Source organism: Cheilinus undulatus, linkage group 5 (genome assembly GCF_018320785.1).
Source record: "Cheilinus undulatus linkage group 5, ASM1832078v1, whole genome shotgun sequence".
Taxonomy (NCBI): Eukaryota; Metazoa; Chordata; class Actinopteri; order Labriformes; family Labridae; genus Cheilinus; species Cheilinus undulatus.
The window spans coordinates 36,565,212-36,579,574 of NC_054869.1; the positions used below are offsets into that span (position 1 = coordinate 36,565,212).

Genomic DNA, 14,363 nt, shown 5'->3' on the forward strand with positions numbered 1-14,363 from the left:
ACACATGTGCACATGGTATGCAGTATTCCTCATACACCTCAGTTAATGTCTTAAAAGATTCAATGTTAAGTTGATGTGTTACTCAACTTTTAAACGAATCGTGTTCTGACACCTTAGCAAAAACGTTTACTAGGGATGGGACCGATCCGATCCAATATCGGTATCAGGTCCGATATGGACGTAATTAATAGATTGGATATCTGACTGACAGCGCCGATCCAAGTGACCGATCCAAATCCATCCTACAGTTTGCAGTAGACCGTGAACGCACTGCAGTCTAACACGAGACAGTCTGTGTGTAACTGAACTAGTATTAGTTAGGATGTTCTTAGTGGTATAATTACCTAGTAGATTAAACATAAATCTATATTTAGAATAGTCAAACCTAGTCTAAAGATGAGAGAACACGAAGAAGAGTGGGTGTGACGTTAGCCTGATAATACTCTCTACAGCGTGGCTAGCATTGAAAGCTAGCGCCGCCCGTCTTCGTTCCTCTTTGCAGATTAATATTGTGCTTTGATATTTGGCCTCTTTTCACTTCGGGTGAGTAGTCATACGTGAGCTTAACCCTAAACAGCCCACATACCACTTTATTTCCATTTACTACTTTAGAAAACTGTCGTACAGCGGTCTTCCTACTATACGCTAACAGCTTAGCCACCGCAGAGCTTCTCATTGTTTACATCCGGTGAAGGGTCAGAGAGGAAGGCTGCGGCCATAAACTGAAGCTACAGCGGTCTCTAGTGGTGGGAGGTTCATTAAAGAGCATTATTGACAGGGATTTCAAGCCCGTGTTCATAAAAAAAATGATAGGTAATTAGTTTACTAATAATTATTATTTATTTTTTAGTAGTAGTTCAAATAAATTTGTTTGGAATACATTTAAATTCAATTCATTTTTGTTTTTTTTTGCTTTTAAATAAGAGGAGCTAGGTGGTTTACTACAACCTCATGTAACCTCACACATTATACCAACAACAATAATAGTTGTTAAAAAATATATAGATATTTATATCGGAATCAGTACTGGTATCAGCACATATTTATCAGAATCAGATCGGAAGTGAAAAAAGTGGATTGGTGCATCCCTAACGCTTACACTTCAATCAGTAGCTAGCAAATAACTGAAGATGTCACTTATTAGAAACTTACAGCAGTTGTGCGTGAATATCCAACCTATAATTTATAACACTGGTGTGACTGTGAACCGCATGTTTTTATCCTCATAAGCACAGTCTCATTATTTAATAGCCATACCTTGTAAACAAAACTGATGAGTTATAAAAAAAAATCATCCTGTTTAGTGTGAACCCATAAAGACAAAAGCTTTTGAAACCAGACTTTTTGTTTTTGTTTTCAAGGTTGTGAAAATAAACAATTAATACAGGCTTTAAAGGAATATACAAGGCTTTTGCTGCCAGCCTCCAGTGAAATCCTGAGGAAATGTAATTTTTTTGCACTTTGCATAAATGGGCTTATTTCTCAATTGCAGAGGCACTGCCTGCTCAAAGTGGTTTGAAAGGCTTAGCCTTATGGGCAAGTAATGAGTTTGAAAAGTGAGGCCACTTAAACTGTGCCTTACACTTGATACATTGTTTATTTTTTGTACATTATAGGCTTATTTAATGTGGAAAAGACTAAAATGCTGGGTGTACTCCGGGTATGGCTATCGTGCGATCATCACTTTGCTATCATGACGACTTCTAAGTCAGGAGTAAGCAAAGAAATGTGAGGCACAGCAAGTGTATCAAGGCTGAACTCTCATGTCCATAATAAGTCATCTCATCAAAAACGATGACCTACATAAAAAAACCTGCAGGCATGGCCTTACAAATATAAGAAAAGTTGGATTAAAGATAATCAAACTGTTCTATCAGTAGTCTTACAAGCTGCTGTGCTCTGTGGTGCCCCCTGTTGGTGGGATGGTGGAAGAAAGTCAGCAGCCACAGGAAGGGGCCGCTATCCTCAGGGCCTGATGATGCTAGCAGGTGGACAGCTACCTGCACCCAGTGTGCACACTGAACCAGAAGGAACCAGGCCTCAAACACTTTGTGGTGCCCCCTAGAGGAGAGAAAGAGAAACAGTGCTCATCAAAAAAGCAAGCTGGCTGACTGAGTGGGTCCCCTCCACATGGAAATGTGAAAACTGACACTGCAACTCTAAGAACAGCATAATAGCATTAGCATGTGTGGCAAGATGAAAAAATAACATTTGTAACGAAAATAAATGTATTAAAATAGACATGAAAATGGATCCTTGAATCTGGAAACATCATTTTGATTCATCATCACAATCCAGGTAGATTTTTCCAGAGTATTCAAGTTGCCTTTATCAGCAAAAACTTTCTCAATTAAACCAAAAATGTGAACTTAGGACAGATGATGAAAGAGTATGACCTTGTCATTCTCGTGATCTTCTCTTTATTGTTTATGGATTTAATTATTTTTCTTTCATTCTGTTATAGTTATTACTGTTTTTATGACTTTATTATTTAACTGCCTTTTGAGATCTGCCTAGTCAATCACTTTTGTCCGTACACAGCACTTTTGGCAGCAACCATAACCTCAGTTTGAGAGTACTTCTCACCAGTGCTCATTGTTACCAAGAACGGCTGTCAGCATTAACCTTAGCATGACTAAGGTCCATAATTAGTGCATTCATTTTCTTGAATCACATTAATCACATGTTCTATTGTCCCTTCAGCACACTCTGGCTAAGCCACTGCAGTGTCTTCCTGCAGCCTCAGTGATGTAAAATAAGTCCACCAATAACCTTTTTTCATTTAAAGGAAAACTCACAGACAGCTCAGAGAATAAGTCTTCTGCACCCCAGGCCATTAAACTTTTATCCTGCCCCTTAATTTCCTCTACAGTCCATAACAGGTTCCTTTTTCCATTTTTAATATAATAATCTCTGATCCCCCCCCCCAGAGTTTATAATTTTCTTTCAACATAAAAGCAGGTCTATATCCAAACAGGGATTATTCATTTAAGATGGTACAAATATAAAAAAAAATACAGAAAAATGCAGAAGTGGATCTTCAAAAATAACAAAAAGGGAGATTAATCACAAATAACAATAGCAATTATAAGACTAATAGTGATTAAAAGAATTTGATTGTTCTACAGCCCTTTTGCTAAGTAATGAAAGTCAACTTCTGCTTCAGTTGTATCTGTTAGGTCTTCTTTAAATAGCTCAGAGTGCTTCATATTTTTCTCCGTTCAAGGAACTTTAACCAAGAAAATATTGAAACAGTGTGAAAAAATCCCATCCTTGCATTAGAAGTAGCCCTACACCTGGAAATTGTCCCCTAAAAAAGAAAAAGATCAGGTTAACGTCTCCCTCACCATTGTTGTTGACAAAGCTGATGTAATCCTGTCCCTTCTTTTTTTTATTCTGATCGGTCTGTGAGATTAATGTGACAAAGGCGAAAGATGTTCCAAAGTTGAACTTTTTTTTTAACTCTTTGGTTAGCCTGACTCAAATGTTCACTCTGTTACATTACCATGCTAATGTCTTTGCCTCATAAATCAAAGCCCTTTGTAAATATTCTTAGGTGTGTTTCATAAATAAAAATTATTACAGCTATGTTTTGACAATTCCTTTATTTTTTTGCAACTTCAGTTTGTACCCATTTTCTCACATGTGCATCACAGAAAGTACTTCAAATGGGGGAGGTAGAACAATTCATTGAGATAAGTTGGGTGGTCTAATTAAGTTTTGAAACACCCTGGCACTTAATACATCCCAGCATCAGTGTTTCCAAGGAATGTGTGTGAATAAACACTATGTTGTCTTTCTACAATTTCCAGCCTAAACCCAAGTCTTTGTCCAAGTAATATAAGAAACTATTTAGATTCAAAGGGCAAAAAAGGGAGCTTTTAATAAATTAACATGACCACGGTTTGTCACTGCATCTGTAAAGCTTTAACTTCAAAGTTTCCACAAATTGATTTGGTTTCCAGAGCATCAAACCAACCCTCTATTAACAGGCTGCAAGGGGGTTATTTACATCATAACAGCTTTATTTATAAGCCACAGTTTTGATTGTCTAAATTTAAGACCTTCCCCCACTGACAGGATCACTTGAATGATCAAAGAGAGAGCAGCTTTTATTAAGATCTGATTCAGAATTGGATACTGAAACCCATTAGATGCTCCAGATTGTGACATTGACGTGTAGTGATTCATCCAATAAAAAACTGAATACAACAATTAATCAATAATGAAAAACGTTTGTTTGTTGCAGTCCCAAAAGATTAATAAATGAAGACAATGTAGTATGAAATTCTGTAATATGTAGAAAAAAGGATGTAAAATAGGCTGAGATTTAAGTGAAAAAATGAAGGAACTGAGCCACACAGCTGCAACAACTAGACTTGGAGATAAAGGATTGATTTGACTCTCTCTTATATTTCCCTAATACCATCATTACAGCTATCTCCCCCATCTCCCCTCTCTCTCATTCACTCTTGAATATGAACAGCAGCACCCTGCTGCAGGGCCCTGGCAGCTGCATCTTTTACTGGGAGCAACACACAACATACTACTTTCCCACCGCTGGCTCAGAACATTGTTTTGGGAATTTTGCATGGAGCTCCAGAATAGAGCGGCGGTTGGGATAATGGGCCTTGTTAAAAACCGCAGCTGTAGGGTATCAAGTCAGCCGTCTCCATCTCTACATCAACAGATTTGTGTTTTTTTATCTGCATGCTCTATCATCTTCGCCTTTAAATCCATCAAACCAAGGCTGTTCAATATCTGCTTTTTTATCTATTTCATGTATACGGTGTCTTTTCTTCTGCCCAATTTTTTGGTTCTTCTGCTGTATTCCTTTTCTCACCCTTACTGGGCTTTCCAACACTTATTTTCTCCAAAGCTCTCGTTTTCCCAAGCTAATAGCCTCTAATAGGCACTTGGAGAAGCCACACAGTGCACCAGGACCTCTCTGCTGTGATGCAAGGGGAAAATATCTGACTAACCACCCCCTCAAACAGCAGCTAATGGAAATAAGAGCACCACACAGGCATTCGGTAGGGTGGTGGAAGCAGACACACATTAACACATTTTCTCAGCGAGTCTTTCTCACTCTAAACTGGAGCTTCTGCTGCTTCCTCCGTCTTCATCCTCTTTGTCTTCTTCTTCTGCCAGTTTCTGTAATGAGCTGCTGAGCCAGATCAGGTGACGTTTCCATGCCTCCTGAGGCATCTCTGAAAGAATACGTTCAGACATACAGACATAATGAACACCTGCAGACCATATATGCACTTTTACAGTTAATTTGTACGCACAATATTAAAAGCAAGCAGTCTGCTCCAGCTAGAGGGAGTACTTTAACAGTATGGAAACGATGTGTTGCTGTTTAAACACATGGGGAAATATGTATTTAGATAAGAAGATTATTACCCTGCTACTTTGAAAACATATTTGGGAAAATTCTCTTAACAGGAGCCCTGTATATTATTAAAATGAGTGCCTTTTATATGTATGTTGTACAAAGAGTTACACCTTTATTTTGAAAATAAATGAAAAAAAAAAACTAAAATGCATTTAATTTAAAGACTAAAACTAAAACTTAAATGAAGAATAGCTGCCATAATTAACACTGCTGTAGCCCTTTAAACTTGCGGGGGTGCTGGCGCTCCCACTGCACATCTATTTTTAACCATGAGTAGAATTGCAACCAAATGAGATAAAGCAATAATTCTTTCTGTATATAAAACCAGATGAGTAACACTAACGTAATGTAGTAAAAAGCGCACATATCGAAAACAATAAACTATAATATATTGTGGATCGCTGCCTTTCACAGCACTTCCTACTTTACGTGTAAATGATAACGTATGATGACGTTTGTCAGCACGAACCTATGGTGTTGTTTTCTTGTAGGTCACGAGTCGCGCTTGTTATCATTTCAACATGGTCTTCTGCAAACATATGTTTGCTCAAAAGTATCTGGCACATTTAGAGATTTGAATGCACCTCTGTAAATACTTTATTTTTTAAAAACATGCTGTCTTTATGCAAATTGAGCACAATTTCATTTTATTTTCATTTTTGCCTTCTATTGTAGGTCATAAAGGGTTAAATCTCTTCTTAAGACATAATGTTATTGGAAACCCTGACATGACTTTACTTGAGCTTTAACTAATTTAATGCATCTGATTTCTTTAGGTAAACATGCTCTTTTATTAACCTGTACCCACTATGCTGCCTGATTTTACATGTGTTTTAACTGCTTTGTTGTCTTTCCTGCTTGTGAAGCACTTTGTAACTTTGTTTTTAAAAGCGCTCTATAGAATTATTATTTTTTTTGTTCCCTCTTTTTTTTAACAAGGAGTTGTTATCATGTAAAACCCATTTTTCTTACTTGTTGAGTTCTCAGCTGATTAAGTTGACTACAAAAAAATGTGACTCATGGCATTGCTAGTTTTGTACTGACTTTCAGGTGTTTGTGACTTTGGACAAAAAGTCTGCTAAATGAACTGTAATCTTGAAATTGTATATAGCATGTCCTTCCAACTGACAAAACAAAATGTATTCTTTCACACAGAGCTGCAATGTAACCAGAGTATTGACCCTTTTTCCAGTTATTTTCTTCATTAATAGGGTTTTGTAATGAACAATGAAATGTGGAAGTACAGTGAAAAATGCACTTGACAGTTTCCTTGAGCCCGAGAGCTCTTTATGTTTGAAGTACAAGAAAAACAACAAACAATGAAGCAATCAAGCAACCCAAATCAGCAACTGATTTTTAATAAAAAAGCTTTCTATAGCTAGCTATATTTTCACTTTGACAACTACTGTCATCCAAAGTTTTACTAGTAGATTGAGAGTTGCTCATAGGTGGTGCTCATTTTGTCGAGCTATGCTAACAGCTTGTGGCAGCTACATAATCCCAGTGCGTGTATACAAAACTACTCTTTTTAAGATGCATAAAATGCATCCAAATAAAAGTTACTGCAGTCCTCAGGGTAAACATAAGAAAATGTTATATTTGAAATACATTCAAAGACAACTTCATAAATACCAGCCAAAAGTATTTTCCTAGCAGAACTGGATCAACTTCTGTTAGAAGTTGAAAATTACATTTTCCTGTTTTCCAGCTATTATCTTTAACAGCTTAAAGGGCCAGCGTGGGGTTTCTCACATGGCTCATTGTTCTGCCAAAAATAACTTTTCTACCGCAGACCACATTTTGTTCTAAAACCGATCTAACTGACAGTGCCGGCTGACTAACAAACTAACAAATACTCTGACTGCTTGACATCTTGATCCAGGTCTTTCCCTGATCTGTACTTTAACAATGCAATCTTATCTCTTCATTCAGAACTTTTTCCAGCAAGAGCACAGATCATGATTAAAACCATATCCTCAACTATTAACAGTACTGTTTCCGTTGGTTTCTGGAGAAAAATCGCCCCCCTCTAAACACACACATACATCCACGGTAATAATTAACTCAGAGTACTGGCTGAGCTCCAGTGTGTCCCTAAATGGCTCCATTCATGTAAATCATTGCTGTCCTACAGGCCAGTCTGGGCACACACTGATAAGCACTGCTCTGCTGTGCCCCTGCACTCACCTCGCCTACTGTGCATCCCTTTAATAATAAATGTTCCCACACATACACTGGTCTTTTACATGGAGTAAAGATGTGAATGTTTGTTCTCTACAAAAAAGACGAAAAGATGCATTAGTGGTTTTCAAAAGATCCGAAGATGGAACTACAGCCTGTTCAAAACTTATTAGATTTCTCTAAAGATTATTTTACATCTAAGGGTGATTTTCAATACATGTGTCAATACAGTATATTCCTCTCTGAGGAAGTTTGATTAAAAATATGTGTATTTAGCCAGTGTTTGACTCGCTCACAGTTTTCCACATATTTGTAGCTTAGAAACACAGCATTTCATTCATTTTCAAACTCTCCAAACAAAACCAAACTAACATTTGAAACCAGTGGCCTGTTGCACCAACAATAATAATAATATCAATAACTACAAAAGCACCCAGAGAGCACAGACCTCCGCCATTAGCCCTATCTCCCAATAGTGAAGAATCCTTTAAAAATTCCTGGATCCAGACGGTGATCCAGATCACCCCCAAAATCTAATTCGCCGATTACTCCCTCCCCGGCTGGGTGGAAACACAGTGAGGCAAAGCATTAGATTTGCTACGTGTGGACTATCATGGCGGAAGCATTGCCTGACAATGCCAACAGATGCACTGACAGTCTCACCCATGGTCTCACCGGACAACTGAATGTCATGGCAGAGGGTGAATATTCCTCTATTCCTCCCAGCATTGTGAGTATTCTCACTACAGTTCGCTGTCTTTCTCTCTGTTACACTCCGACCTGTCTCCTCGACCAGGCGTGCATCTTTCAGACTCTATAAACTCAAAAACTTTGGATAGAAAACACCTAAAAATGCTGCTGTGATTGAAGTTACTCATGTCCTCCATCTCCTGGTGTAAAGTAGTAACAACAGTAGAAAAGCACTCAGGGAGTGCAGACCTCTGCCATTAGCCCTATCTCCCAATAGTACAGAATCTTTCAAAAAATTCCTGGATCCAGACGGTGATCCAGATCATCAAAATCTAATTGATTACTTCTCCCGGCTGGGTGGAAACACAGTGAGGCAAAGCATTAGATTTGCTACGTGTGGACTATCATGGCGGAAGCATTGCCATAACCTCCTTGGCAGAGGTAATAATAATAATAATAATAATAAGTTTATTTATATACCACCTTTCAAGAACAGCAACGTCACAAAGTGCTTTTTAAAGAGATAAAATAAACACAGGAAATGATACAAAGGCACAGAAGAATACACAGTACACAAACCAGATTAAGTAAAGGCCAGGCAAAACAAGTAGGTCTAAGTTGTTTTTAAAGGAATCAACAGTGTCAATGTAGGTACTGTCTTAAGTTCTGGCTAAGGTCTACACCAGGAATGGGAACCTTTGGTTACTAAGAGGACCACACAGTTTTTATTCTCTAGTTCTATAACTTGACACACTGAGTGACAGGGAGGGCTGCATGTGGCCCCTGGGCTGCCAATTGCCCACCACTGGTCTGAACTAAACCCTATGTTGAAACTAGTTAAGTTGTAACTTAAGTTGTGTTGTTTGGTCACACCAATGAGATGAAAGCTAGCATGTTAACTTTAGCATATGAACCAAAAATGCCAACCATGTTAACAGGGATGTACAATATTGGATTTCTGCCAATATACTATATGCCAATATTTACAAATTAATTTTAGCTGACACAGACACGAAAACTGATCTTTAAATGTAGTTAACACCTAAAACCATTTATTGGTCCAGCCTGAAACTCCACTAGCCAATATTTGCAACTGATAAAGGCAGATTTTTTTAGCCAGACTGTCATTTTATTTATTCACTCTTTACTTAACCTAGAAAAAAATCTCATTGAAATTAAAAATCTATTTTTCAACAGTGTCCTGGCAAGACAACAGAGTTTCAGACAGAAAAAAAGCAGTATTTGTATACACAGCAAACATAATGCCAGATATGTATGTATTGACGCTTTGTGGAAACGGACCATGCACGAGTGTTGTGTGACACCGCTACAAATTAGGAGAAGGCTTTAATAGTTTTCCATGACAGCACAAGATTTTCTGGTACATTTCTCCTTTGCACTTATTTCAATTTGTTTTCCATGACTGGAAAATTAGCCAACTGTTTTACAGGATTTCCAGGATGCCAACAAATTGTGTAGACTTTTACAAACGACATTAAAAAACTTGAGACAGTTGTTAAATACCTAGAACTGATTAGTAAAAACAAGAATAATAAAAGCCCATTCACTCTGCAGAAGGAAAACTCAGTGTTGACACACGGTTAAAAAAATGCCCAAAAAGACTTTGCTCCACAACACAGGGTTTTTTGCGTTTCTTTGGAGTGAAATATCCTGATGAAGATACGCACACCAGCCATACACACATGTTGACGAGTGTATGTTCACACTGACCTGACGGCAGGGTCAAGAGAGGAACCAGCAGTCTCTGAGGTGCTTGTGGGAACCAGGCCTTCAGAGAAACGCTTGCCTGAAACAACACACAGCGCAAATTTAGCTCCATAAATGTAAATCATACTTACCTTGAACTCATACATCATTGAGCTCTGAAAGCCTGAAAAATGACATTTTGAACGGGAAGCTGTGTAGCGGTGATACAGTAGGTGCTAGTGTCTAATGTAGCATGTAATAGGGAGCGTTTAGTGCAGTGTGACTACAGCTATTAAAGCTGGGTCCACTGTAAACACACTGTAGCACTGCCATCTACTGGTTAATAGAGGTGAAAAGGCTTCACAAAGCTGTGTGGCAGGTTATACATCACACATATGTAGTGACATATCAGGGTTTTTTGCCTTTTGACAGTTATGGCTGACATGTGAGTGATGACAGAGGTCCCCTCTGCAACAACAGACTCATATGTATCTGATAGGGCTGTGAGTTTATAGTGACACATCACTGTAACACTTTAAATTGTTTTCTTCACAATGCCAGGTGTTTTATTTCTATGAATATATAACCTGCAAACTGATGATTTAAATGTGATCAGCCTTTATTGTCTACTCGGCAGAGGTGTTTGTGGTGCGTAAGCAGCGAGCTCCCTGTTGGAGATCAGGTGATAATGATGTGGAAGATTCGTCAGATGTTAAGTGAATTTGCCTGCAGAGGCGAGGTAATTGTTCAGTGCCCTGTGTGTGCATCTTAAAGTCTGCTGCATGGTAAGCACATTTTTATTTCCAGCAAAGATGGTGAATTAAAAGAATTGGATACCTATATTAAACAGCGAGTGAAGCTCCATTCTTCTGTGCACTGAATACTGAAGGGACTAATGTTTTAATTCCTCAATCAGCTTATCAGAAGTACAATTAAAATCTGCAGAACCCTGATTAAAACAGTAGTCTCTGCTCTTTGAAACCAAAAAGGAATTAATATCTTAGATTTTATCAACAAAGAAGAATTGCTTTTTATTGGCCTCTAAAAAATATGTAATACTTTTTCAATTTACTTGATATAAAGAAAAGATCAAGAACAGATGATTAAATTACATAACACAGGGTTGCTGCACATGGCTAAAAACAAATTTAAGAACTTCAAAATGACACTAAGGCCGAAAATTAAGACTGTTTTGATTCATGCACTGCACAGAATCTATGCTTCATGAATGTCATGGGGGGAACTCTAAAGCTTTGTCCCCAAACTGGGGTCTTGGGGGGGCGCCAGAAATTTAAGTAGGTGGTAGGTGCAAGGGTCTGTCTGTTTTGAGGTTTTCAAAATTAAGTTTATTAACATTAACTAATATATTAATATCCATAATATATATAATATATAAATATATATGAATACAATACATACATTTATATAAATAGTTCGTTCAAAGGTCTTTTGGTAAGAACACTTGTATGTAGGGCATTTTTTTTTTTCATTTTTAACCACAAAACTATTAACACTGATGTTACTTTTTGACAACTATTTACCTCATTATTATTAATGCGCATCCTGGGGGGCCTCAGCTTTGGATACAAGTTGGGGGGGGGGGGCTCACAGGAACGTAGTTCAGGAACCACTGCTCTAAAGCTTTGATTCCAACCGTTCCAAATTCCAAATTTTGTTCAACTTCTTCTCCTTTCTAACTTCATTTCTTTGTCTCTAGCTGGCGGTATGTATGCATGTATGACATGCAGAAATAAAAGCTGTAAATCGTTTCTTGAATAACCAAATCCTAAAAAATGAAGAAGTGAAAAATCCTACAACATTACCTACACAACTTCAGTTTAATACAGACTTTTGGCATGTCTCAGCAAAAGTGTCATTCTAAATTCAAGAGCTCTTATAAATTGAAACAAGACTTTGAAGGATATTTTACTTTAAAGAAAAATTTAATAGTTTTTGGAAATGTTGGACTATCAAGACTTTTAAGGACCTGCAGGTACCATGTCACAAGTGAAAAAAATTCTACTCATCATTTGGGAATTCTTTCAAGAACATTATTCATGAAAACTGAGAATTCATTTGTTCCAGACAATATTTGCAGCTTCTTATTTTTATCTTTCTTACAAAACAATGTAGCACAGAGTGCTTAACACTCAATAAATAAATAAATGAATACATGATCTCATCCCATCCATTAAGATGATATAAAATTTTGTTAGAGCCCAGACTAAAAAGGTAGGTCTTAAGTTGCCTTCTCATGATAGTAATATAAACAATTAGGAATTTAAGACTCTTGGCCAGATTAAACATTTCGTATTTCAATTTGCCATCCTCTTTTAAGACATATTTTTAAGAAATTAAGCACCAACATATAAAAGTAGTAGTAAAATTAAAAAATAATAAATAGTAAAATAAAATCCTGTCTACAACCCAAAAGTAAAACATACTTCTATTCTATATCAGGTCTTTTGTTGTGTAGTTGAGGCCTACCTGATGCTGCTGCAGAGGCAGTTTCTGGAGTAAACATCTGGTAAAGGTTTGGATCAAAAACTTAACAGGTTCGTTCCCTTCAGCTTGCTTCAGGACAGACCTGCCAAGATGCAGACCACCAGTTGTAATGTACTCTATTACACCACACTAACAGAGTAGCAAAAGACACAGAATGTTGCATTTCATCAGTCCAAAAACACAACACTCACACAGCTCTCACCTCAAGATGTCGTTTACAACCAAGAAGATGGAGAAGTGCTGAGCACAGGCTTCGGGCTAAAACACAAACAAAGAAACAAGCTTTAGCTTCTCGATGTATTATTAATTATTTATTTCAGCTGTGCAATAACCAATCTAAACCAATCAATAATTGTTGAATAACTCCAGTGTGCTATACTAATACAGAGCTGGGACAACTTGTATTTTATACATCCCTTTGATGCTTTTGCCATTTCTAAACTGTTCAATACTTTCAGCTTTTGTACATGAGGCTGCCAAATTTGTAGATGCTATGATCCTTTTTTATTAAGTGTTTTCCAGAAATGCTTTCTCTATTACTTTAATGAACAACAGTATGAAAAATGTCTAAGCTTTGGGAAAACTGCATCTTTTTCAAAGAAAACGATACGTAAGAGATTATTGGTCTGTCAAAAGTTGCAGGCAAACTCCTCAAACTGTCTGAACTGCACAAATTTCTTGGCAATAGTAAGGTACAGAGACATTGCCAAAACATTTGTGAAATTTAAACAGTGTGCAGGAGTTTGTTTGAAATTTTTGATAGTTTAAAGAAAAATGCTGCCTATATTGTATCTGCCAGTATTATATCAAAGGCAGTCACATTTTTCTCTCATTGTACAAAGTTATTACTCAGTGATATACACACACAAAGGATATACTTTATTTTCAGCTCAATTTCTGTGTGAGATGTTGGAGATTCTTCCTTTAAATTCTGATATCGTGACATCTAATCCCCACTTGGCGTCACTGTTGCATTGCTGTCAAACATCACTGCCACAGACTTCCAGTTCCTCACAATTTTCACTCTCTCCCCATTAACCACTCAGTTTACCACTCTCAGTCCTTTCCTCACACATCCACACACACTCAAACACACACTACCACACACTTACTCTCTCATTCTCTTCCTAATGCACGCTCATCATGTGTTTTAGATTTAACACATTCTAAAACGCCCCAGCGCAAACATTTAACAGCTGTACTGTTCATGACTGCCTCCCTCCTTATGTTTATACATCTCTTCTAGTTCCTAATTATTTTCTCCCCACCCAGCCCACCACCTCCAGCCCCATACTCGAATGAAGGGACATATGCATCACTATATGGGGAGCACATCCAGTCTACCTAATTGGCTTTTATCCTGCACAATAGAGTCGACAACAAAATGTATCCATTTGATTTAATACCAGCTAGTCAAAAATCTGCCATTTATGTTAAAAAGATCAAGTAATCAAGTCTAATTATGTACCTCTAAATTAATCCAGATTCTAATAAATAAAAAGGGCGCAACAGTTAAAACGTCATTCACAGCCAGTGAGGTCAGTATGAACCAACAGCCCCACCCAGTGTTTATAAAGCGTAATTACAATGCTCCCAAACAAATCAGTTCCCCTTTTCCTCTCTTTAGTCAAGTCTGTTTCTTCTTTAGCCTCTCAGGCTTGAAAGCAACATTAATCAAACAAAGCAGAGGTTTATTTGTAACTGTATCGTGGGCATGAGCAATAAACTGGCATACGGTTTCAGTATGTCAGTGAGACTGTGCATATGTGGGTTGCATGCCAGCACGCATGCATGTGTGTGAACTGTCATGGTTCCCCCTAGTGAAAACAGATGGAGTTTTAGACAGTCCTCCACCATACCTTACCACTAACACTTCAAGGAG

At 37.6% G+C, this 14,363-nt stretch overlaps 1 protein-coding gene across 4 annotated transcripts in view; it reads right to left on the reverse strand.

Annotated features, from left to right (window-relative positions):
* The window catches only part of fancc (FA complementation group C), a 61,083-nt gene that overhangs the window by 7,103 nt on the left and 39,617 nt on the right, over positions 1-14,363 (reverse strand). For all 4 annotated transcript variants that reach the window (XM_041786527.1, XM_041786526.1, XM_041786523.1 and 1 more), the window contains exons 9-13: positions 12,684-12,739; positions 12,464-12,563; positions 10,001-10,076; positions 5,090-5,210; positions 1,887-2,061 (exon numbers count right to left, since the gene is read on the reverse strand). In XM_041786527.1, coding sequence (XP_041642461.1) covers positions 1,887-2,061; positions 5,090-5,210; positions 10,001-10,076; positions 12,464-12,563; positions 12,684-12,739 — 528 coding nt within the window. The remainder of the gene's footprint in view (positions 1-1,886; positions 2,062-5,089; positions 5,211-10,000; positions 10,077-12,463; positions 12,564-12,683; positions 12,740-14,363) is intronic.